Source organism: Oxyura jamaicensis, chromosome 1, assembly GCF_011077185.1.
Source record: "Oxyura jamaicensis isolate SHBP4307 breed ruddy duck chromosome 1, BPBGC_Ojam_1.0, whole genome shotgun sequence".
NCBI lineage: Eukaryota > Metazoa > Chordata > Aves > Anseriformes > Anatidae > Oxyura > Oxyura jamaicensis.
In genome coordinates, this window is record NC_048893.1 from 191,004,417 (window position 1) to 191,030,951 (window position 26,535).

The window sequence follows — 26,535 nt, forward strand, 5'->3', positions numbered from 1 at the left end:
TTTTGTCATGTTAGAAAACATATTAATCTTGGATTTCTCTTGCCTGCAGGGCAGCACAATTATTTATGTGCGGGAAGAAATGACTGCATAGTTGATAAAATTCGTAGGAAGAATTGTCCAGCATGTCGCTTGAGGAAGTGCTGTCAAGCCGGTATGGTCCTGGGAGGTGAGCTTCTTTTCAAACCTCATTCAGAAAAATAGCAGTCAAGAACACTGTTTTCAGTCTCTTGAGTTTAATATTACTTTGATGCTATAAGGGAAAGAACCACATTAAAATGTTATTTATTTATTTATTTATTTAATGAGAGTCTGGAAATCCTGAAACAAAAATATCTTTCTGTGTCATATAATGTATCCTTACACTCCTTTTCTTACAACAACAGGAATTGTGTCTTTGGTGTGTATTTATTAATGGTTTTGGATCTGATAATTCAAACTGGGGAAAAAATGAAGAAGTAAATTGAGATCAACACTAAAATCATAAATCAGTACTATCTTCTCTCTTTTTTGCTGTACTCTCTGTCATGGTTTTGCATAGAATTCAACAAGTTTATATCCTTCTGTTCCACCAAAGAGGACTGGACATATTTTTTTTCCCCCATATTTTTCATGACAACTTTAGCTATGTGAAGTTTTGGATCAGCACAAGGCTTGAAAATACATGGCTGAAACTATAAGAAAGTAATATAAAGGTAGTAGAAAGCAAGAAAGAATATATTTTCAAATGGAATTAAAAATAAAATAATAAAAATGGAACAGATAAAATATGATTTATTTCTAATATTTTTTTTTAGTTCATCAAACATTTCTCTCTCTGCATTTATGTATTGCTTTTTGTCCCCGAGGGAAGAACTGGCATTATATGCTGTTGGTAATTTCATTATTTTTCTGTGTCTGTATCCATTCATAAATTAATACGTGTATGAAGTTTGCAGGCTGACATTTTGATTGCACAGCTGTATGCTTTCAGCTCCCGTAGTATTGTATGGCTGCTGGAGTATTTTGCACACATGGTCATTATGTCTTTCTTACATTTTATACTTTTATCAGTGATGTAAATCAGTATTTTCCTACCAGTGAGCAGCTGTTGTTGGCTCTCTGCATTTCATCCTCCATGAGATACAGTGATGCAGCTCCAGGGAATAGTCTCTGTAATGACAGGAGGGAGAGGCAGTGCTGCGATATGGATTCTGTTTTGTGTTGTGCTCCTGAACCTCCCTGAGACCTTCAACACTACCTCTATTTTGAGTCCTCTTCTTCAAACTAGATCCCCGTAGCACTGGAAGTAGAACAGTGACAGTCATCATTGTAATTGGTGTTACTGTCTGTTGCTCCTTCCTGCGCCTTAGGAGGGCAGTGCCTCCTCTTGGTAAAAAGAATGGAGCTGCCAATTATGTTGGTGGCACTGGACTGGGGAAGGAGGAACAAAATGAAGAGAATGTGTTGTGCTGGTTTAACACCAGTAGGTAGCTCAGCACCACCACAGCACTCTCCCCCTTCTCAGAAAAACAAGGGAAGAAAATATGATGAAAAAAAAACATCTTGTGGGTTGAGATAAGGACAGGGAGATCACTCACCAAAGACTGTTACAGGTAAAACAGCCTCAGAATAGGGAGATTATTGTCTACTGTTACCAGATTAGAGCAGTGAGAACTAAAAGCAAACTAATAACACCTCCTCCCCCTCCACCCACCCTCTCCTACCTCCTCTTCCCTGAGCAGTGCAGGTGAACAGGGAATGGGTGCCAGTCCCTGGCGCTTCATCTCCGCTGCTCCTTCATGGTACCTCTCTGCCCCTGCTCCACGTAGGGTCCCTCCCACTGGATGCCATCCTTCCCAAACTGAGCCTGCGGGGGCTGCCCACAGGCTGCAGCTCTTCAGGAATTGCTCCCATATGGGACCGTATCTCTGGGTGCAGCTCTTCAGGAATGGATGAAACCGAACAGGTACAAGACTATGGGACTTAATGCTGTGCATCCTAGGGTCCTAAGGGAACTGTCTGAAGTAGTTGCCAAGCCTCTGTCCACCATATTTGAAAAGTCCTGGCAGTCAGGTGAAATCCCTGGTGACTAGAAAAAGGGGAACATCACTCCCATATTAAAAAAGGATAGAAAGAATGACCTGGGGAACTACAGACCAGTGAGTCTCACCTCTGTGCCTGGTAAGATCATGGAACAGATCCTCCTGGAACCAATATCAAAGCACATGCAGGACAAAGAGGTGATGTGAGACAGCCAGCATGGCTTCACCAAGGGCAAATCCTGCCTGACCAATCTGCTGGCCTTCTATGGTGGAGTGACTGCATCAGTCGACAAGGCAAGACTGACCGATATCATCTAACTGCACTTCTATAAGGTGTTTGATGTGATCCAACAACACATCCTGATCTCTAAACTGGAGAGAGAAGGATTTGAAGGGTGGACCATTTGGTGGATAAGGAATTGGCTGGATGGCCACAGACAGAGAGTTGACAATGGCTCTATGTCCATGTGGAGGCTGGTGACAAGCAGTGTCCCTCAGGGGTCCGTCTTGGGACCAATGCTGTTTAATATCTTTGTCAATGACATAGACAGTGGGATCAAGTGCACCCTCAGCAAGTTCATGGATGACACCAAGCTGAGTGGTACAGTCAGTACAACAGAAGGAAGGGATGCCATAGAAAGGGACCTTCACAGCTAGATAAGAGGGCCCACATAAACCTAACAAGGCTCAGCAGTTCCAAGTGCAAGGCGCTGCACCTTGGTTGGAACAATCCTGGACATGAGTGCAGACCAGACTGGGAGAAGAACTCATTAAGACAGCCCTGTGGAGAAGGATTTGGGGTTCTTTCTGGTGGATGAAAAGCTCCACATGATCCAGTGGTGGATGTCTGCAGCCCAGAAGGCCAGCTGCATCCTGGGCTGCATCAATAAAGGAGTGGGAAACTGGTGGAGGGAGGTGATTGTCCCCCTCTGCTCTGCCCTCATGAGGCCTCATTTGAAGTCCTGCATCCAGTTCGGAGCTCCCAGCACAAGAAAGTTGTGGATCTGTTAGAGTGAGTCCAGAGGAGGGCCATGAAGATGATCAGAGGGCTGGAACACCTCTCTTACAAAGAAAGGCTGAGAGAACTGGGGATGTTCAGCCTGCAGAAGAGAAGGCTCTGGAATGACCTCATTACAGCTTTTCAATACTTAAAGGGGACAGCCGACTGTTTAGTGGACAGTCGGCTGAATATGAGCCAGCAGTGTGCTCAGGTGGCCAAGAAGGCCAACGGCATCCTGGCTTGTATCAGAAATAGTGTGACCAGCAGGGCTAGGGAGGTGATCGTCCCCCTGTACTCGGCTCTGGTGAGGCCGTACCTCGAGTACTGTGTTCAGTTTTGGGCCCCTCGCTACAAGAAGGACATCGAGGTGCTTGAGCGGGTCCAAAGAAGGGCGACGAAGCTGGTGAGGGGCCTGGAGAACAAGTCCTACGAGGAGCGGCTGAAGGAGCTGGGCTTATTCAGCCTGGAGAAGAGGAGGCTCAGGGGCGACCTTATCGCTCTCTACAGATACCTTAAAGGAGGCTGTAGAGAGGTGGGGGTTGGCCTGTTCTCCCACGTGCCTGGTGACAGGACGAGGGGGAATGGGCTAAAGTTGCGCCAGGGGAGTTTTAGGTCAGATGTTAGGAAGAGCTTCTTTACTGAAAGGGTTGTGAGGCATTGGAACAGGCTGCCCAGGGAGGTGGTGGAGTCACCATCCCTGGAAGTCTTCAAAAGACATTTAGATGTAGAGCTTAGGGATATGGTTTAGTGGGGACTGTTAGTGTTAGGTTAGAGGTTGGACTCGATGATCTTGAGGTCTCTTCCAACCTAGAAATTCTGTGATTCTGTGATTCTGTAGATAAAACAGATGGAGAACAACTTTTTACATGGGTGGACAGTAGTAGGACAAGGGGTAACCATTCTAAACTAAAAGAGGGTAGGTTCATGTTACATGTTAGGAGGAAATTCTTCACTCAGAGGGTGGTGAGGCACTGAAACTGGTTGCCCAGAGAAGCTGTGTATGCCCCATCCCTGGGAGATGTTCAAGACCAGGTTGGGTGGCATCCCTTCTAGGGATACCTGGCAGCTGGGTTGGAAGTAAATGATCTTTAAGGTCTCTTCTAACCCAAGTCATCCAATGATATGATTCTAGAACTGCTCTCCAGCACGAGTCCCCCACAGGCGGCAGCTCCCCCCAGACCCCCTGCTCCTGCGTGGGCTCCTCTACACGGGCTGCAGCTTCAGCCCAGGGCCTGCTCCTGCAGGGGCTCTCCATGGGCCGTAGCCTCCTCCAGGCCACATCCACCTGCTCCCCCGGGGGTTCCTCCACGGGCTGCAGTGTGGAGATCTGCTCCATGGGGGACCCATGGGCTGCAGGGGGACAGCCTGCTCCACCAGGGGCCTCTCCACAGGCCGCAGGGGAACTTGTGCTGCGTGCCTGGAGCACCTCCTGCCCTCCTGCTGCACTGCCCTTGGGGGCTGCAGGGCTGCTTCTCTCTCAGCTCTCACCCCTCTCTCCCAGCTGCTGTAGCACAGCAGATTTTCTCTTCCTTCAATCTGCTCTCCCAGAGGCCCAACCAGTGTCACTCATGGCTCAGCTCTGGCCAGCAGCATGTCCCTTTTGGAGCCATCTGGAGCTGGCTCTGATCTGACATGTGGTATCTGCTGGGATCTTCTCACAGAGGCCACCCTGAAGCACCACCACCCCTCCCCTTCCCCAGAGCAAAGTTGTGTTTCACAGCTGGATTAGGAATCATAGAATATCTCAGTTTTGAAGGGACCCACAAGGACCATCGAGCCTAATTCCTGGCTCCACACAAGACCACCCAAATATCAGACCATGTATCTGAGAGCATTGTCAAAATACTTCTTGAACTCTGGCAGCCTTGGTGCCTTGACTACTTCCCTGTGGAACCTGGTCCAGTGCTCGACCACCCTCTCATTAGAGAACCTTTTCCTAATATCCAGTCTGAACCTCCTGTGATGCATCAAACATATGCATTTTGCTCAAAGTGTAGGTAGCTGAAGTGGAAAAGGGTTGAACACTTTTGCTAGCAATATTAAACAGTATGTCTTTATTCATGTATCTTCATATGCATATATAATGTCCTCATACTTGAAACCAAAACCTGAAAATTAAGGTGATCTGAGTCTTAGTTCTTTACTATCATATATGAAGAGAGTATAATCTTTCTCCTTCTCTTTGGATCACTTTTTTTTTTTTTTTTTTTCCACCAGCTAATATTAGGAAGGTGTTGCTTCTTTGTATTTTAATACTAGGTGGTTGGTGTTGGTCTTTAGTCCTTTCCTAAACATACCTAACTAAAGCAATCTTCCATTTTTGAGGAGACTGCCACGATATTTCTACCAGCTCCGTCTTGTGGTAAGAAGTGGTGTGGCAGCAAACAGGCAGAAGACAGCAGTGATGCAATGGAATAAATGAGATACCAGATGGAGGCAGGACTGTAGCTTCTGAAACATATTTTCTCTGTTGCATCAGGTTGAGTGTAGTATTTCATGTGCTCTTAGTAGTATCAGTAGTTCTAGGGAGATTAGGAATCTAATTCTTCTACACACATCGAAGTGGAAAAACTAAGGTGAAAAGGAAAGAAAAGATAAATCTAGGAAAAAAAAAAAAAAAAAGGAAAACTTGATTAAGCTTACATTATTTATGAATGAGGATTTAAATTTCAAAAAATTTAACCATAATGCTCTTTCTGTTTTTCCTGTCATACTTACTGTTTCTATTCTGCCATTTTTTACACTTCCTTTATTGCATCAAATGAGAAATATTACCTACATACATCTTGACATCTTGCAGTGCTGATCAACACAGTATGACTCATATATGGGGTACTATTGTGCTTAGATAATTATCCTCAAAAGGTAAATGTCCATATCAAAATCCCAATTAATGGAACAAATTGCATACTTAGATATATCCTGAGCTATTTTTCAGAATTGATCAGTACTTCAAATCTTTTCCTCTGCTACAGTCTTTAAAATTTCTGTGCATTTTGTGTTTTCTGTCCTTCAGATGGAATTTTCATAGATGAACTTCTCTTTTACTCCTAGTTAGTTTCCTAATGCTAGCCTTCAGTTAAAAAACAAAGACTTTCAACATAGCTTAATCAAGGTGAGAAAGACTGAGATTTTACAGAACGTTAACTATGAGATTCTCTGTGGGAATATTGATTGTCTTTAAGTTCTATATTTCATAAATGAACAAGGTAATCAATCCACTTTCTAATCTTCTACCTAATAGGATAGTAGAAAATTGTGTCAGGTCCTTGAATAAACACACCCAGCTTTTTATTTCCTATCAGTGGATCTGTGATTTTCCCATGCTGACTATCACTGATTCCTTGTTCTGCTGTACTGCTAAATCATCACATTATTCATTGTTTCAGTCAGCTTTCAGTCCACATTGCAATGATTAGATGCAGACAAATCTTAATTAATTTTCCAGGTAATATTTTATGAGGTAGTGTCAAAAAGCTTATTAAAATCAAGATGTATTACTTCTTTTCTGCTTTGTTCCTCTATTTTGTATACACCCTCCTAAGGTGTACACAGCTTGTTCTCCTACACAAAACGTAAGAGCACAGTGACCTTAAAGTCGGAGCCGTAGTGTTCTGTCAAGAATAATAAATTGTTGACGTTTTCCACCTGATTAGAGGGTATGGGAAAAGATAGTGAGATGTTAGCCTTTTACTAGAAATTGAGCCATTTTAAAATAAAATTTCCACTATCAATCATGTCTGATTTACTGTTTGATTCTGTATACCTAGTTAAAAGAATAGTAAAATACAGAATTATGTATTATAGAGAAAATCATAATATATTTGTTAATGAGATAAAATAGATTTTAATTTTGTTATTTATGTCTTGTAGGTACACATGGTATACAAATACAGTATCACTTTCTATTTGTAGTAAATCAAGGGTAAGGGAACTGTGAGTAGCAGGAAGCTGCTTCATTGGCTGGCTATCCTACTTAAAACAAATTAATAAAAATGCTACAAAGAAAACGTATTCTGTCTAAATGTGCAGATTGGTTTTATACTAAGATGAATAGGTCCCAGAGTGGATTAGTATTCTTTTTACATTATAAGACTTATTAGAGGCATTTGTTTATCTTAAAACAGGAAATTATATGAATGTTTTTGTAAGCTGCAGTTGAAAAACTAGGCTCTAGTCAAACATTTATTGCTTTCCCTATGTCCTTATGAGTTTGCATTAATTTGACATGGTCTCCTTGTGGTAGACAGAAAGATTACTGTGAGTTATCAGTAGTCACCTCTCCAGTAGATAGGTAACAAGTGAGGTTGCTTTACTGGTAGCTGTCAAGCAACATAATTAGAAATAAACACATAAGTAATTCTTCAAGTCAGTGCAACATTAATTCTGATACATTCAGTCACTTGGAAACATGGGTACTTATTAACTACTAACATTTCCATGTGATAAGTACTCTATTTGGTTTCTTTCTTTCTTTGTTCTCTGAACTGTAAAAGTATCTGAAACCATTATTTCAGAAAATACCTGAAATCATTATTTATGAACTATCAAATGCATTGTTCCTTCTCTGTTTTCCTTCATGCCTAAACAATACTTTGTGGGAAATTCCCAGCATATTTAGGTCTATATATAGCTTTGTTATGGTAGAAATTGGTCCCAAGTCTCTTGAGATATTATCATACAGCCTTTTCTTTTTTTTTTTTTTTTTTTTTTTGTCTGGTGGGTTGGTTGGTCTGGTCTTATTTGGTTTGCTTCAGATATATAAGGTATAAGGTATAAGCTGGTGTTTAGTTCTTTAGGAAGGAGTCACTGATCAGGAATATTTATATCCTTACTTCAAGTGATAAAATGAACATAAGATTGTTGGGGCACTTGATACAAAGCTAATTAAACTCACAGTCAAGTCAGTGGGACTATGATCTTTGACTTCATTGGATAATGACTGTTCCTGAAGAGCTTATCCTTCTTATTTATGCTATTAATAATATGTTTCTAGAAATTTTGTTTAGTATACTCTCTTTGGGTTTTAAATACTCTTTTAATTTAAATTGAAGTTTTGTCCTTTTGTATACTACTTTTTATTTTATTTTTTGAAATGATTAAGTATGCATATTTGTGATAGGAAAACACTAAACACATTTTTTTGTTTTAAAGCAGATTTTAACTTTTTGGGTTGCATTCATCTACTTAATCCTATCTGGTTCAAAAACAAGAGGATTCATTCTGTCTTCAGCTATACCAGCAGGCATCAAGAGTAGTTAATTAAAGTCATGGACTTTGGTCTGTGTACAATATTTAGAAATAACAAAAGGAATCTTCCCATGTTTGATGTATTAATCTAGCTTGATGTTATACTATTAATGCACTAATTATTGTTTTGATAAGGTCAGTATAATTCTTTAATTGTTCATCTTTGATACTCCAAAATGGAGACACTAGATTTTCATAAAATTTATCTTGTATGATATGGGAGCATCTGAAGAAAATGGAATAGACATGTTCCTAAGTAAGGCTACTTTTATTGAAGCCTTCTATTTTAGTATGTGGTTTAGGAGACAGAAACCTTCCAAGGAGGGAAGTAATTGATAAGTCTGACTATGCTAGTGTTTCTACATTCCTTCTGTGACCAGTTGAGAAAGGATTCAGATCACGTGCTGAAGCTGAGGTGTGCTTCCTTACTCCACTGTCCTAGAGCTTCTTTTGTGCATGGGTTGCATGGGTTCATATCTCTCTGTTTCATTTCTTTAGGATGTGCTATTTCCCCTTTATAATCTTTCACTTATAAATAAAAGTACTATTTTTAGAAGATAATTTGATATGCATATTATAAATGGAATTTTAATTCAACTAAACACACTTTTACACTTCTACTACCTTTCACCTCCAAAAGTAAATTTTAGAGTGTTTTTTTGCATTTTGCCATTTTAAAAGGCAGTTTCTCAGTGGTCCAGCAATTTGATAGTCAAGAATTTTATTTTCAGCCAGTGGCTTTGGTGCATCTCTTTTTCTACTGTTGTTAGAGAATGCAACCTCAACAAGTAAAAATATCAAGGTGATTTCTCAGTTTTCTTGGAACGGAACATTCTCCTTCCTTACTGTTTTCTTTGAAGTTGAAACATGTAAGCTTCTTATTTTTCTTGGGAGAATAACTTACCATTTGCTTGCTGTCATCCTGCATCTCTTTAATTGTTCCACTGTCAACTAAGTCAGATCATAAGTATCAGCAACTTTATTGCATTTTGTATTTGTTATGACATGCATTTTTAACTGAGGAAAACACATTTGGCCAGACTGAGGAATTTAATGATCTAACAACAGACTTTTGAGGGTGTATTTAAAGGGAATGTATTCCATGCAGGGATTACTCCATGGATGTGACTTTTCCTTGAAACATGTAGTATCTTTCTGAGCACTGTTGCCTTTGAGCCTGTGAAGGTTTGATCTTGTGTCCATATGGTGCACCGCCAGCATGTTGCCATGGAATAAATTTGAAGAGTTGCTACCTAGAGCTATGTATCTTAACATAGACATACCAGATGTAGTCTTTGAGTTTATTTTGGGAAAGCAGTTCAAGGTGGTGTTTTTTGTTTTGTTTTGTTTTGCCTTTTTGTTGTTGTTGTTGTTAGTGTTATTCAAACCACTGCAGTATTGAAATAAGAATTGCACTCTAGAAAGTGAAGGGTTTTCTAAGTGTTAACATGTTTTTACAGTTGATTTTCAGTCACCCTTCAAATTCTATTTTCATTCTTGTTAAGATGAGGAAGTTATAACATTAAAGATTAGCAAGATAGAATTTAGCCATGACACTGAAATGCTTTTATGGAACTGAAGGAAATGAATTTCAATATCTAATAATTACTTACTTGCATTTTGCTTCTTGAATATTAGGGAGAAAAACTAAACAGTATCCTTAATTAACACTGAATAGAAACTGAATTGTAGAGCCAGCTGGCTCAGCTGTCAGCTTGTGATGGAACAGTGGGAACTGAACCAGAAAAAAACTTTCTGAGGTTACTGTAACCTAGAATTCATGCAATAATTTTAATGGGTGGGTGACATTCATCTCACAGAACAGGGAGTTGGATATGGAGGAATAAATTCTTAAGAATTTTCCATGATTATTTCTTAATTATATAAATACTCAACAAATAGGAAACTTATTCAAAAAAACAATTTTAGTTTCCTAGTGTAGATGGAAAGTGTAATCTAGCACTACTGGAAAATAGTGATGTTTCTGGTTAATTCTTTTTAACAGATTAACAATTTTATTTTTTCAGGTCGAAAATTTAAAAAGTTTAACAAAGTTAAGGTTGTGAGAACATTAGATGTCGCTCTCCAGCAGCCAGCAACCCTTCAAGACGAAAGCCAATCTCTCACCCAAAGGCTGTCCTTTTCTCCAAATCAAGAAATACAGTTTGTTCCCCCAATGATAAGTGTTTTACGAGGCATTGAGCCAGAAGTTGTCTATGCTGGTTATGACAATACAAAACCTGAAACACCAAGTTCCTTGCTGACCAGTCTCAATCATCTTTGTGAAAGGCAACTTCTTTGTGTAGTCAAGTGGTCAAAATTGCTACCAGGTAATAACACTTATATGTAGTGAATTCTAGTTAAGCAAATGTGTCATGGGACGAGCAGTCAAAAGAGAACATTGCTTTTTTATTGTCTGCATGGTATGTAATTCTTCAGAAATTGTTAAAGAATTGTTTCCACTTCATCAGATAATACACACATTAATCAAATGCATTTTAATAGGAAGGAAAGCATATTAAGACTTACTTCACACACATACACACACACACACAAAAAAAAAAAAACTAAACCTCACTTTATGAAGAAACAAAGATTACAACAGGGGCCTGGTCCTGGAATATATAAAACAATATATTAAGCCAAAAGCCTGGAAATATAGTTTCATGTGAGCTTAACTGACCCCTCACTGCTGCAGAAAAGTGTGATACCACTGCTCCTCCCCATTGCAGCTTGAGCTTGTCAGACCTTTTAGTTGAATTGATTCATCTCATTAAGTGAGAAGAAAACAACTTTTTTATTATTTTTTTATTTTTTTACCATTTGATTTTCTGACTCCTTAAAGTTACCAAAGAGCACAAGTTATTGTTGTCAAATCCACAGCTGAAGATTCTTCTCTGGATTTAAATGCAAGAAATATATTAATAGGTGGATGTTTATTGTATTACAACTGTATCTCTTGTTAAGAATTCTTAAGTCTAAGCTATATTAAATAAGAGTTTATTATAGTGATCATGTAAATTATTTTACCAAAGAAAAAGGAAAAAAATAAAGATGATAGAGATGATAAAAATAATAGAGATGCCTAAAATAGGCATCTCTGACTTCTAAAATTAATTTTGCTTTGATTATTTCAAAATATTGGAACTAAATAAAAACACAAGAAGTTAATTATCAAAATAGCCAGTGATTATACAAATCTCACAAATTTCTGATAGCTATGTCCTCAAAAGCACTCATCTTTCTAACTGTTCCTAATTTTATAGTTTATGCCTAAAGCTTTAATCTTCATAATATCTACTCAGCTGTTGTCTAAATGAAAAGTATAAAGGGTTTTATCTTTTAATTTAATTTCCAGGATTTCGGAATTTACATATTGATGACCAGATAACTCTCATCCAGTATTCCTGGATGAGTCTAATGGTTTTTGCAATGGGATGGAGATCATACAAACATGTCAGTGGTCAGATGTTATATTTTGCACCAGATTTGATTCTAAATGAGTAAGTAGACTCTGCTGTTGCACAATACAAATGACGTTTTGATTTCTTTGTGTTAATGAGAATGTGAGTTCATTGAGGCCAAGATTTCATTCATTATTTGTTCTGTTTCAAAATTAACAGCAGAGGCAAGTCCTCTGACCCCATCAAAGTTCAGTAACTTTGGGAAGGATTGTTTGGGGATCCCAAATATTTTATTGATGTGGCCAAAAAAAATGAGTTCAAATAATATTGTAATTATCTAACAGAATTTTTTCTTTTTCTCTCTCTCTCTCTCTCTTCTGATACTGTCAGAAGATTTACATGAATTGATCTGAATAAGACAAGAGTTCATGTTCAATAAATGGAACTATATGGGATTTCCTTTGGTCATTGCTGTTTGGCTGTTTTTTGCAAAAAGTTTATATATAGCCTAGGGTAGTGTTGACACTTTCAGATGAAACTGAATTTCAGAAGTACATTTCTTGTTATAACATTGTAATAATCTATCAAGAAAAAGTGTGATCAAAGATAAAATATAAGACTGTTCTTTTGTTTTGATTTTGGAGTGGGATTTTGGTTTGGATTTTCCTTAACTATGCTGATGAATTCATATAATCTTCATTTTAATCTTTTTCAGCTTTTCACCTCTGCATCAAAGCTTTAATTTTAGATACTTTGGTTATTATACATGGGAATTTTCCAGGAAAACTTAATCAATGTTGTCTTCCTATGTAATTTTTCCCTAACATATTTTTCTTATTTTTATTTAAGGCCCTAAAATCTAATATGAAGTGAAGTAAAAGTTAAACGGATTTTCTCATAAGTCATGTCTTTAAAGATTAAGAGGTGGACTCTCAGAAGATTTAGGCACCCAAATTTGAAATTGATAGACATCTAGATTTTTGCCAGGGGTATTATTTATACAAAATGTTCAGTGGAGCAAGCAGTATAGTTCCTGATCTCTTCTCTTCCAGATGTTTGTATATCACTGTGAGATTATACAGTAATGAATTCTTTCATCTCCCATGTATATTAATTGTATTGTACAATTGAAACACTTTGAAGGGATGAGACTGAGTGAACTTTGGACTGTATTCTGTCCTAGTCTACTCTGATATGTATCATATACTCAGAAATCCAATATGAGATGGCTTTAGGAACTAACGGCACGTTCTGGGGCATTACGCTGGGTGTGTACCACTGCTGCCACCTTATGAAGAAAACTTTAAGTTCTTTCTTCTAGAAGAGGGTTGAGATTTATGAACCTTGATTATAATTCCTCATAGACAGCTTCTTGTTTGCAGCTGATTACCATTTACCTAGAGAAAGAGGTGAACTGCCAACATACACTTCTCCTGGTTGTAGAATATCCCATCAGTGTCATGTTAGAAAAATTATAAACAAAGAGCTGGACAGGAAGACGAACTGGTACACTAAATCAGAGCTGACACTGTTTATTGGGAAAAAAAGTTAGCTGTTATGTCAGTAAAATGTAAACCACTTCCTTGCCTACAGTGATATCTAAAGCAGCACATCCACGATCACTTTAAGAAAAAGTAACTGCTGAACACCACGAGAAATGTCAATGCTCTCTGCCTCCTTGCCCTGATCACGCATGCCCATAATTTCACTTAAGCTGTTTCAAATGCTATCTGGCTGCACTGTAAAACAGATAAAGAAATTATATGTTCCAGAAATGCCATAGAAAAAAAATAATAATAATAATTTGCCAATTGAGCTCATGACTGATCTGAGTTACCACATGGGCAGGAAGGCAGTAATGCCAGGAGAGCAGGAGTGCACACCTGGAAGTGGGAAGAGAGAACAAAAATTCCCTCTACAGTGACAATACACACTTAAGTTATTTGAAAATGACCACGAAACCACATTACAAAGATTGTTTCACAGCCAATCTGTCATTTAGTGAATTTATGCAGACTTGTTCTCTGTGAGAACAACTTGCTCAGGAGCATCAATTTCAGACCAAGAAGGCCAGGAGTGCTAGGCTGACAATGATTTCATGACTTAACATTAAAACACTGCAAGGCTTTACTGTTACTTATATTTTGCAGTGGCTGAAAATATGGCTATGAACAGCATTTAGTGTACCTCGAAATCTGCAGTCACTCATCTAAGATACTGCTTATGAGTAGAGAAGAATAACAGATAGGAATAGAAAGGGAGATTTAAACTGGATATGGAAATAACCGATCCTGTGAGAACTAACGGATTGAAATTTCATATTTATGTCATTAGAGACCTGATGCCAAATTTCAGATGTGGACTAAAGCTGGAAAAAAATCATTTAAGATAGCAATTACACTTTAAATAACACAAACAAACAAACAAACAAACAAAAATCACAATGCTTTGAGAGAAGTCTTTTATTCTTGGAAAATATATTTTATTTCTGATGTTGAAAGTACTATATCCAGTCAGGTTGGAGTGCTTGTCTGAACTTCTTAGGTTTACACTGTAACCATTGTAAACCATTGTAACAAGTGATAAGACTCTCTTTGGTCTCTTACAGTGGGGCAAAATTTAATCATGTAATTGTTGTTGTACTTAATTTATTTGGATCACAATGCAGATTTGTAAAATTAGCACATTTTCTTGGGTCTTCAGGTGAGCATACAATGAATTCAGTTTAGTTTACAAATTTCAAAATGCTATTGTTGCAGTCACTAGTAAAGGTACAAAAAAAAATAGAAAATTGTTTATATTTCTCTCAATTTTAATAATGTGATAATTAAGCTTCTAACAAGACGCTACAAACAAATAGTAGCTGAGCTGCTTCTTTTCTTTATTTTCATGTTTGTTTTTTGTTTGTTTGTTTGTTTGTTTTTCGTTTTGTTTTTCCTTTTCTGGGTGTAAGACAGAGGATGAAAGAATCATCATTCTATTCACTGTGCCTATCCATGTGGCAACTCCCACAGGAATTTGTCAGACTTCAAGTTAGCCAAGAAGAGTTCCTATGTATGAAAGCTCTGTTACTTCTCAATACAAGTAAGTTCTTTTATTTCTTTGTAACATATCACTAGTAAAATCTTAGTTTTGAATAACATTGTTTAACTTGACAGTTGCAGAGCTATCTGGCTAAACAAATGGAAAACTTCTTTAGGAGGTAAATGTTAGTATTCCAAGACTTAAAAGTATGCTTGTGGTGTTTATAAGGAACAAATAATCTGTTTCATCATTGGTTTTATACTGCATAGAGGCACTGGGGAAATATTAGATCCCTTTTCAAATACTGGTATACTGTATTATATATTTTCAAAGCAAGTGACTTTCTGCCAGAAACCTGTTCACTTTAAATTACTCTACATAGATAAAACTATCTCTATGAGCCCTACACCCCTATTTGTTAGAAATATAAATATATATATATATTTAATTATTTTTCAGGTTTGTTTACTGAGGGATTTATTCTGGCCAAGAAGTTAAAGTGTGCTTACTCAAAAGAATTAGAAAAGTTGACACGGCAAACAATGCTACCATTTAGTTATTTATTTATTTTTTACTTATAGCTTTACAGGTATAAACAAATAGATTTTTTTAGTTTACTTGAGAACAAAGTCTGATCACTTCAAACATACACATCTTCTTAAGAATACCATATACAGCATTACATTAAACTTTAATTGGAAAATGTGGTAGTTGATGAAATTATCTTCTGAAGCCTTTTCTAAAACACAAACATCAGTGCATCTCCTGATGCCCTAAACAGTCCCCAAGAAGGTTTTTAAATTGTACAGCTGCTATTAGTAACTAAGCATTAATAACTAAGTAACTAGTAACTAAGTAACTAGTAACTAAGGCTCAGCAAAAGATAAGGAACTAAAATTTGTTCACTCTTAAACTTTACTTGGCTGTTATTTGCATAAGTTCATGCCATCAGCAAAGCACAAACATTAGAGTTAGTTCATATGAATATAAAAAATACTAAAATAATAACAAAACAGCATACACGCTGCTAAAGCAATAATGTGGACAAAAATCTCTCTGTGATTAGTTTGTCTCTGATAACTCCAGTTGCTTTCTTGGAATTGCATCAAGGTTTTGAATGTATTTCTGTTAATTATTTTCCACCTTTCCATCACTTATAGAACTCTCTTGTCTATGTGAATTTTAGAGGGAAATCTTAAATTTCAGTGAAACTTAAGTACATTTGTGACATTCCAGCTCTCCACTTCCATACAACAAAGTTGAAATGAAATTTTAAAAAATACTGCAGTGGTCAACTCCCTCTCAATTATGAGTGCATCACTTTAACAGTATTCATCAATCTACTATTCTTTATCAACCCCATTCCCCTCAGAACCTCATTTTTAAGGTCATGTCTTTATATATATGCAAGAAATTAATTTAAAAAAATATGAAAGTATTTTTACCTGTGCTGATGAGTTTTGCTTTTTGTTCTCTCCTACACTTATTGTCTTATAGGAAAAAACAATTTGTCAGATCTTTGGGAAAAGGAACACACCTAACCGTTGTTGCTGAGACATTTAGTAAACGTTTGGTACTGTATAAATACAATACTCTCCACAAAACTGTGTTCAAAAAAAACATATAACCTGATTTTTTATTTTAAGTTTTTTTTTTTTTTTTTTTTTTTTTTTAAGACTGTTTTTATTTCAGTCATGCTATTCACCTTATTCCTCTTCAAATGTGAAAGTATGGCCATTTCAAACTTTCATATGCTAACAGTAAATTAAGTCTGACCTTCTAGTCTCTCATTCTATCTTCTATTTATGAACTAGTTTTGCTTTTTATATCATTTTAAAGAAACAGTAATTTGTATTAAACATAACTAAATGTCAATCTCAATACATTTCTAATTCTGAATGGAAACCCCAACTTAAGTTTTAACATTATTTTCAATTTTACTTTTTTTCTTTGAGTTTGCTGTGGCTTAGACTTTCTTTTTTTTTTTTTTTTTCCTTTCACTGCACTTGTGACAGTTTTAAAGCTGTCTTGAAATTAGAAGTAATCACTGCAAAAAGTGGACCGAGTTTTTCATTTTCTGTAATTGTTTCCATTTTACAATTCCTTATTTACTATATGCTTTACATATTTCCACGTTTTATATGCTGTGTTGTTACAATGCCCCAGAATTATAAACGGGGCTCCATCTAGCAGATGTCACACACATCTAGGAAGTAGTACTCTGAACAGTTCAGAAAGAACAGGAATTATGAAAGTGGAGCTATGCCAGAAAAGAGAGAAATAATCTTATAGCAAGATCAGTTCTGACTGCAATGTTTTTCAGATTTTTTGATTTAGAGGAATTACCTTGTTGCATAAGATTTTGGCTTGATTATTGCCACTGAATAAAACACTGGTGTTCTTGACATATATTCAGGGGAAATGAGCATTTGAGCTACCTGTACTTAAACTGAATTTGTGCATGTAAGACCCTGCAATTCTTCATTCAAATAAATATCTTAGCAGAATTTTTTTGTGATTAGATGGGTATGTGACTGTGCTTTCACAGAATTCTGGGGCCATGCATTGTTGGAAGAGTTCTTTTAACAGAATTCACAAGGCAAATGTAAGGTTTAGTTGTTTTTTTAGAGACCTAAATCAAAGATAGCATCCATCTAGCCCAGAAGGTTCCTAAATTCCTTCATAATGCCTTTTTGTAATTCTGCTGTTAGACATCCCCAGAACTATCCAGGCTTTAAAAATTAAGATGATCTTTTTCCATGACATAACTGCTCCCTACTTAATATTAGTTCTAAATGTGTTGTATTCTCCACAAAACAGAACATTTCCCTTCTATTTTGACCTACAATACCTAGTCCAGCATTTCATCGTCATCAGCCGCCAAAAGAAATCTAACATGACACACGATATCCCTAAAAGGCGGCCTATTCTTAGATAATGTTATTATGAGCTTAGCTTTTGTGGAAGCAATCACAATTTCTATTGTCTATTTTTATTTAAATTCAGACTTAGTTTGGAGGTAGAATGTGATTTCCATAGCCCAACTCAGTGCTTAGACACTTGCTATTCTGAGTATATGTGTCTCCCTCCTTCCCCAGACATTCAGTTGTCTGAAGAGATGCTGACAAAAGCCATCTGTGGCAAAGTGGAACATTTCCTCTCTTGAGCACTCTCCCACAAAACAGGAGGCCTCTGCCTAAATCAGAGTAGAGTAGAGATTTGAGTTTTGCTTTGTCAGTTCTTCCTGAGCTCAAGGTGAGGGCAACTCTTAATTTTATTGTTTGTCTGAAATGTCTGTCTTTCCCCCTTACTTCTTGTGAGTAACCAGAGATGACTTAGGCAATTGATTTCAGAACAGAGTTTACGGCTTTTGAAGGGAGAACTGTGCTTCTATCAGTGTGGGCTTTGCTACCTAATTCTCTTTCAGGGAATGGGCATAGGTCCAACCCCTGTGCAACCATCTCCTTTTTGGGTGGCTTCTGTTTTTAGAATTTCACTCTTTGATATCTAACAACACTGTGCCTTGTAATAGAGAGTCAGCATGCACAGTTATTTTCTTTCAGCAAATCACCTGAAAGTTAGATGTTACAGTGTTGAATAGTTCAATGTCATCATAAAACAAATTTCAGTTTATTTATTTTTAAGAGATTCAAATGAAATCAAGTCATGGCCTGATACCATGACCAGACTGAAGGTATACTAGATGCCTACCATGTGATCTATTTAATTATGTGAGCTAGTGCCCATGAGATGCTTTTAGAGTTCATGGAGAGAAATAAGCATCTCTACAGCAAAATTCATGTCTTTCTAAAGCTAATTCTAAAACAGTGAGTGTATCTTATGCCCTATACTGACGTGACTTTCCCCACTGAAAATACAGGGAGGTGTGGTAACCAGCTCAGATGGAGATGCCTGTATTCTGAAATGTCCTTCCCTATATACTTGCTGTCAGAATATGAAATGTTAAATGTAACATTACAGTATGAAAAGTTATTTGAAAAATAAAAATGAAAGGGGAAGGAATTGAACAGTTCTTTCAAAAAACAAGTATTTGAAGCCAGAACATATTTTAACATGTGAAGCAAGTGAAGCAAGGATTAGTGAAGCAAGGATTTAGATTTTATTGCCAGGTGGGAATATTTTTTCAAGTTTCATTTTTCAAGTTTTCATTTCATAGTTGCCATCAAAAATTATGACTTAAAAACTACACTCTACCATGTCAAATAAATAGTGTCTAGAACTTATGCCTGTTTCTTTACAGTGCTGCCAAAGCTTACAATCGATGATTATAATTGGTCTTACCACTAGGAGACACTAACAGGTTAATTTCTTGGTGTTCTCTCCATGTCTTCATTTTAACCCTAAAAACAGACCATTAAGAGAAGAGTTGCTCCTCCCTACTAATTTCTCTTAAAAAATACTCACATTTAAGACTCTGAGTGTACATCTATTTGGTTAAGTGAAAGAGGCCCAAAAAGGAAATATGAGCCTTGGATGCTTTACTGTCTACATTACTTTAGAGTTGTTAGTTCATTCCTTGACTCCATTTTGAGGCACTCTAGATAGATCTAAGATAAATACGCTGTAAGGAGGGCTGACTATCAGCAGTGTGAGATGAGCCAGCCCATGATATATTTCGTCAAGAGCAGGAGTGGTTTTTTAGCCATCTTCTTTTCAGCACATAGATGGAGCTGAAGTTTAAGGCTACTTCTAGACACCAGAAGTTGGCACAATTGAGTAATTGTTGCTGATACATCATTTTAACTAATAGTATTACTGTTTCTGGAGTAGCTGAATAGCAGGAAGAAGTATCTGGCATATAATAACAAATTACACTGCACAGTGTGAAATGCACCATGAACTGTTCCTGTAGTTTAAATCTCTCTCATTGCCTTCAGAATAAATTGCAACACAAGTGTTGCTTTCTTTCTAGTTCCTTTGGAAGGTCTAAGAAGTCAAAGCCAATTTGATGAGATGAGAACAAGTTACATTAGAGAACTGGTGAAGGCAATTGGTTTGCGCCAGAAAGGCGTTGTGGCCAACTCCCAACGTTTCTATCAACTTACAAAACTGATGGATTCCATGCATGATGTAAGTTTACTTATTAATTTGTTTTGCTTTTTAGGTCAGAAGGAACTAGAATTACTTAAAAGTAATTTTATGGAAAGTAGCTAGTTAAGAATTCCAAACTGAAAATGTTGTTAGTTTTCCTTTAATGGGTGAATAGTTAATTATATATTTAATAATCAATGTGTTGTATGTATGTTGTATTATATACAAGATTCAAGTGTTTGAGCAAAAGGCCTTTGAATGCTACCACTTGGCTGCATTATTTCTGTAACTAGTACACTTACAATAGTTGGTAGGGGTCTGTTTGTGTGTAAGTTTTCATGAAAATATTTACAAAATGCAAAGAATAGGCAATTCAGATTTCAAAGTAGGACTAATAAGAATTAGTGAAAGACAGCTAAGACTGATTTTGCAACCTTAATTCAACTACTTTTACATGTATTATTTTCTGTTGTATTTTATTATCTTTATACATGCTGGAATTTACTTATCTTGGAGAGCTCTGATAGTGGTATCATAGAGATACATACGTGTTTTAAAAGATGCATCTGAATCCTTTCCACATCCTTGAGAATCCAGCATGTATCTTATGGGCTCAACATCCACTAAAACTGAGGAATGACACTCTCTATAAACCTTTACCCATTTGAATATTGTTTTTTAATGGTTTGTGTATCTCTGCAAGAGAGGCAAGAAACAGAGGTATGTGACAGAGGTATGTCACACAGTCTGAGTAAGGACTGTGTGAATGGTGCTAAAATACTTCAGGGAAAGTGCTTTTGAGTTCAGTGCTGGCTCTGAGGAACTCATAAGCAGTTTAGGGAAGGGCGAGGTCTTTGCTTGTTTATATTCTTCTTCACTTAGCAAATCCGTGTTTTATTTTACTTTTTTTTTTATTATTCATTTTTTCATTCAAAAGCTTTCATGGTCACTAATTCCTCCTTCTAATAAAAAAAAAAAAAAAAAAAAAAAAAAAAGTGAAGATCCATTTATAGAAGAGGTAACAATATTGATAACAATGTGGTTAACTGGTTAGTCCACAATCGTTCAATGGACTGCTCAAATATGTCCATGAACTTTTCCTATCCATAGAAATCACATTCACTGTTAAACTATTATATTTTCTCAGATGCCAGATCAAGGTGAATTAGACAACTAGGAAAACCATTCTTACATGTGAAGTTAGGCAACAGAATATTCTGAAGGGATGATATGAAGCCTAACTTTAAGATTTACCAGTATTCAGACTCCAGTTGTCATTTGGGACTGTCTTTGCTAAACCCTTCCCTGGAGTTTAGTCAGCCAGCTTTTATGTGCAAAAACAACTCCCGGACAGTATACTACTTGTGCTAGCCAGGTGCTCAAGGAATCTGGCATCTGACAAACATATCTGTCTTGTTTGGGATAAAAGGTCTACCATACTCTTGAGTAAGAATTCTCTATATTGAATTTCAGCATCTAGAGAAAAACTCTTTGAGTACTAGTCTATAGAATCAATCTCTTAATTTCAAAAGCTTAAACAAAGTAAAGTAGCCTCGATGGAAGCAAGTAAGTGAGACTTACTGCAAAATATCCACCACTTAGTTGGTTGGGGTAGTGTTTGCTCCTTAAAGTATCTTAGTGCAAGTCCCTCTTCCAGCTTAGGCTGACAAAGAGATGGGAGATACAAGATAGACCATCTCACTGGAGAGGCTGCATGTTGTTAAAGCATAGGATAACAGAAATAGTAGGATATTTGACAATATAAATGTCACAGGTATTAAAGAAAAACTGCTATAAAATGGGAACTTCCCAGAGAAGATAGAAGGGGTGAAAAAGTACATATATTTAGCAGTTGTTTTCAAGGGGCAGGGGCCTATTAAGTCTAATGTTAGCAGCACACAGGTATGACCATAGTCAGAGCCATGGAAAACCTCACAAGGAAGTCGTAAATGCTGTCTTCAGAGCAATGTTTGCATAGCATATAGTAAGCAAGGCATTTAAACATATGTTGAAAGTGAGGATAAAATGAAAGACTGAATGCTTTTTAGTACCTGACATTGATCATGCATGTCATGAGTGAGGATCTTCTAATGCCAGTGAGTCACTCTTTTTATAGGACATGCCATTTACCTCTATTTATGATTTTTACCTTGGGATGATATTTTAATAGGGAATGACAAATTATATTCATTACTGATTCAAGGATTGACAGAGGATGGAATATAATGATGTCAGTTGATAGATGTATGAGCTAAGTGATTGATAGCATGTTTATCTGGCTACATTACTGTTAGCCTTATTTATCATGTTTGTGTTTTATTACATCCAGCTAGTGAAACAGCTCCATCTCTTCTGTCTGAACACATTTCTCCAGTCCCGTGCACTGAGTGTTGAATTCCCTGAGATGATGTCAGAGGTGATTGCTGCCCAGCTACCCAAGATTCTAGCAGGGATGGTGAAACCTCTTCTCTTTCACAAAAAGTGAAACATCTTTTCTCTTATCATAGAGATGATTTCTGGGTCATTTTTTGTTTGTTTATTTTGATCAAGATTTTGCAATGTCAGGACTTCAGTGTATTTTTCATACCCTGCCTACTGCTTTATACTTGTACCATACACAAGCCATTTAAGCTTGATGTACATATTGTGAGTTCCTGATTCCGTAACTGCACAAATCACAACTGTCATAAGAAATGTTTTGTAAACTTGGGTAGATTGCTCTTTAGATATGCATAAGAATGACAATGAATAGAGTTTTCAGATTTCTAACAACAGTTATCTTATACATTTTCTTACATATTACACACTTTCAAATTTCTGATATGACATGGTGTAAACTTTTTACTTCAATACATTGTGTGCATGGGTACATGTGGGCATGTGCGTAATCCTAAAGATTTTAAAGGAATTAAAATGTTTATTACCTGCATTTTCTCACAGATATTTCACTTTTTATTTACTAATCCACCTCACAGAAATATCCTTTCAAAGCTGGCTGTCCAAGATTAAGTAGACATAACTGCAGTACATTCATGAGTAACTGAAGTGCAAGCCATTGAGTATGGATTCATATTCTTGTTTGTGCTCTTGCTGTATTGAAATTCTGAGATCAGCATGCTGTTTTCTGCATCATTCAGTGCAGTTCTTCAAAAAGCAGAAAGCATAGGAAAATTTCAGTGTATATTACACCAGAAATAATGTGTATGCAAACCCACTCAGCTTTGGTTTGTGTTATTTTTCCTTAAAAGTTTGGCACTTATTAAAGCTAAATCACTTAGTTGTAATCTTAAATTTGTCAACTTTAAAATTGTGTATTTCAGAAACTTGAAATAGAAATGTTTTCACTCACTACAACTCTTAATAACCTGAATGTTTTGAATTCCAGTGTTGAATACTCAAACAAGCATTACCAGCAAATTATAGAGAGATTAAATGCAAAAAGAAAAAAGGAAAATATGACTACAAACATTTTGATACACATCAGGCTCATTTTAATATCATTAAATGAAGCTACATATTTTATACTTTAAAGGCATGCTGTTATAATTGGGGTAACGTTAAGAGCTGTTGGGCTAAATTAGCTTTATACATTTTATACATTCAAGAAGAATGTCATGTTTTATCATGGAAAAGAAATATTTGACTAAAAATGATAATGTGCGTTTTTTTCTTTGATAGGGATATGAAACAACTCATGCATTTGAGGCAGTAAATTCTTGATATATTGACACAGAAACACAGAATAGTTTGGTTTGGAAAGGACCTTAAAGATCATATAATTCCAACCCCCTGCCATGGGCAGGGACACCTCCCACCAGATCAGGTTGATCAAAGCGCTGTCCTCTCTGGCCTTGAACACTTCCAGGTATGGGGCATACACATCTTCTCTGGGCAACCTGTGCCAGGGCCTCACCGCCCTCTGAGTGAAGAACTTCTTTCTAATGTCTAATCTAAATCTACCCTCTTTCAGTTGAAAACCATTATCACTGCACTTTTTGATGAAGAATCCCTTCCCAGCTTTCCTGTAGGCCCTTTTTAGGTACCGGAAAGCTGCTATAATGTCTCCCTGGAGCCTTCTCTTCTCCAGGCTGAACAGCCCCAGCTCCCTCAGCCTGTCTTCATAGGGGAGGTGCTCCAGCCAAAAATATGGCAATTTTTTTCCAGTCACTAAAAACAATACCCAACTTCTCTAGCAATGTAGGAGAATCAAGTCTTACTTTAGTACTTGCTGGCCATATCTACTGCTCTTCCCCTGCTAGATGCTGGATGCATCCATTGTGTGGGTAGCATACTACTGATAGTGTGTAACTTGGTATGTATGGACAGATTTTTGTCAGGCAAGCAAAGGTCCATCAGGAAAAAGCTACATTACAAATAGGAATAATAATAATAATAATAATAATAAAAAGTGGAGCTAGGGCAAAGAAGTGGCCCCAGGTAAAATGGTCTAATCAGACTTTTGTGTTAGTTTACTAGGTTCATAATTTCTAACTGCCCAGAGACAAGCTATTTTTTCTTATTCAATACAGTCTGACTTTTAACTGTGATCCTTAAAGCAATTATGTTTTAATAAATAACACAAAATTTTATTTCTACATACTGAAGTTTTGTTTTCTTTATTTTTCTTTGTACTTACAATCAGTTAAAAAGTTGTCCATTTCAACCATTCAGCTTTTGTGTACCAGCACTATTTTCATGCATTCTTTGGGAATTTAAGTATTGCCATATAATTTACCATCAAATTAATAGACTTCTTATGTTGCTGTTTAGATTACACTAATAACAGAAACTTCCTTCAGTAAAAATGATTCCTTGACACTCTAATTCTGTAATTACAAAATGGAGCAGGTAGTATGCTTGCCTTAGAAATGGTTTAGATGAACCAATATCTGCCTTTTACTTAAATGTGTTCCAAGTGTCTGCCATGTCACCGTGTCCCACAAATATGGCAGATCAGACTGAAATGTTCTATATTTGTCTCAAAGACATAATCAAAAAAGGATGAATAGCTGCCTTTTGGGAACAGATAGCAAAGGTTACAACATTTTCAAACTGTATTTCTTGAACATCTGTAACTCACAGAAAAAAACTCCCAGAACTTCATGGTTCTGTTAAATAATGCACTACGTTAGGCAGAACAAGTTTGACTAAACCTGACTGCTATATCATTTGAAAATCCTGTATTCACTACTAGACTGTTTGAAGTTGGACAAAAGTATTTCAATTTATGATCTTTCGGCTTTGAGCAGAGTTTATAAAAGAGCCTATGGTCTCCATTTTGATGCTATCATTTGCTCCAGATTACACAGATGCCATTAACAGTAATCAAGACATGAGATTACCTCCTTTCCTGTATAAATCTCATCTGCTGCAACTTTTCAGCACTGCACTGATGCCCAGAGAGCTATCCACAAATTAATTTTCCTTTTATGTACATACTTTTTTGAAGAGTAAGTGGCTTCTTAGTCGTTGGTATTTCACTTCATTAATATTCATTTAAATTTAAAGGGTTCTTTTTTTGACCTGAGATTTACAAGTAGGTGTACATAAAGCAACTTGCATGGCTTCTCTATACATTGAATAAGGCATAACAAGGCTGGGTCTTTTTATGTTGCATTTTGCATACCAGAAATAAGAGGTTTTGACAGATGAACTTTTTTGTTCTCTAGCATTTAAGAAGTGCCCAATTAAATTTAAAAAATATTATATCTGTTACACTAATTAGAGAGCTTGGCATCTTCTGCTTTTTTTTTTTTTTTTTTTTTTTTTTTTTTTCTGTCTAGGTGCCACTAAAAGTTAGTGTTCATACACTAAATAATGCAGCTATGGCTAAAGGTAAGCCTCTCATATTCTGTACAATTTATGTATTTTTGTTGTAAGGCCTTTAGCATATCCTTCTGCTGATACTTTCATCAAGCACACAACCAAAAGCATGAAGTGCTCTGCTTTGGTTTCTACTGTTGTTGAAACTGTAGGTTTCTACAGTTTGGTAGCGGCATCATGTTCTCAGTGTATTTGTAGCTTTTTTAAGACAGTTTCAAGTATCAAACTGCCTCGCTGCAGCAGTGCCATGTGCAGGACAGAGATCATGATACCTCCAGTACTGGCAAGCTCTCACACTGACGTGTAAGACCATTGTACCTGCTGGTGTCAAAGAAATACAAAAGGGTCAAAGACTTATTTGCAAGATCCCAGCTGGGTCAACATTTCTGACCAGCATTTAGGGAAGGGGGAATGTTGGTTTGTTAACACGTCATCTGTGACAGAGGGAAACAGAGTCTGAGAAACTTCCAATCGATTTCATGGGGCTCCGGAGTGCCCTTGATGTGTGCGTGCAGAGTGAAGTGAAGCTTTGGAACCGGAGCTGTTCCTGCAGCTGCACTGCAGTCCTGTTGGCCTGTGTTGTATCCAAACAAGAGAAGCTGAGAATTCAGTTGGTATTTTCTGGCCAGTTTCATTAGTACTCTTAGCACTCTTTTGACTTTTTCTGACATACAGAAATATGTCTAGGGGGATTACAAGATGACAAGAAAGAGATTTTACTTCCCCCAAATAGACTTGAAGAGCAAGGGTCAATCCTTCAGGCAATAGGACAAATCACAGTAATTAAACTTCCTGGCGTTTTAAAGTTAGAACTCATCCGAAAACTTTCCATGGTTTTATGACAGAGCATCTCCTAATAATTCAGATTTATGGGGAAGTTCAGCTGCTTTACTGTGTTCCTGTCTATACACAAGTTTTTTTCAGGTTATCGGTAGCACAAACAGCAATACCTGTAGGGATC

The 26,535-nt window shown here is 36.8% G+C and overlaps 1 protein-coding gene across 5 annotated transcripts in view; it reads left to right on the forward strand.

Annotated features, from left to right (window-relative positions):
- The window catches only part of PGR (progesterone receptor), a 41,571-nt gene extending 17,221 nt beyond the window's left edge, over nucleotides 1–24,350 (forward strand). For 2 of the 5 annotated variants that reach the window (XM_035328207.1, XM_035328200.1), the window contains exons 4-9: nucleotides 50–166; nucleotides 10,299–10,601; nucleotides 11,630–11,774; nucleotides 14,629–14,759; nucleotides 19,633–19,790; nucleotides 22,081–24,350. In XM_035328207.1, coding sequence (XP_035184098.1) covers nucleotides 50–166; nucleotides 10,299–10,601; nucleotides 11,630–11,774; nucleotides 14,629–14,759; nucleotides 19,633–19,790; nucleotides 22,081–22,236 — 1,010 coding nt within the window. In that variant the 3' untranslated portion in view covers nucleotides 22,237–24,350. Of the gene's footprint in view, nucleotides 1–49; nucleotides 167–10,298; nucleotides 10,602–11,629; nucleotides 11,775–14,621; nucleotides 14,760–16,196; nucleotides 16,273–19,632; nucleotides 19,791–22,080 lie in introns of those variants that run through there. The other 3 variants (XM_035328215.1, XM_035328223.1, XM_035328233.1) reach the window with 3 other exon arrangements.
- The last annotated feature ends 2,185 nt before the right edge of the window (nucleotides 24,351–26,535 follow it).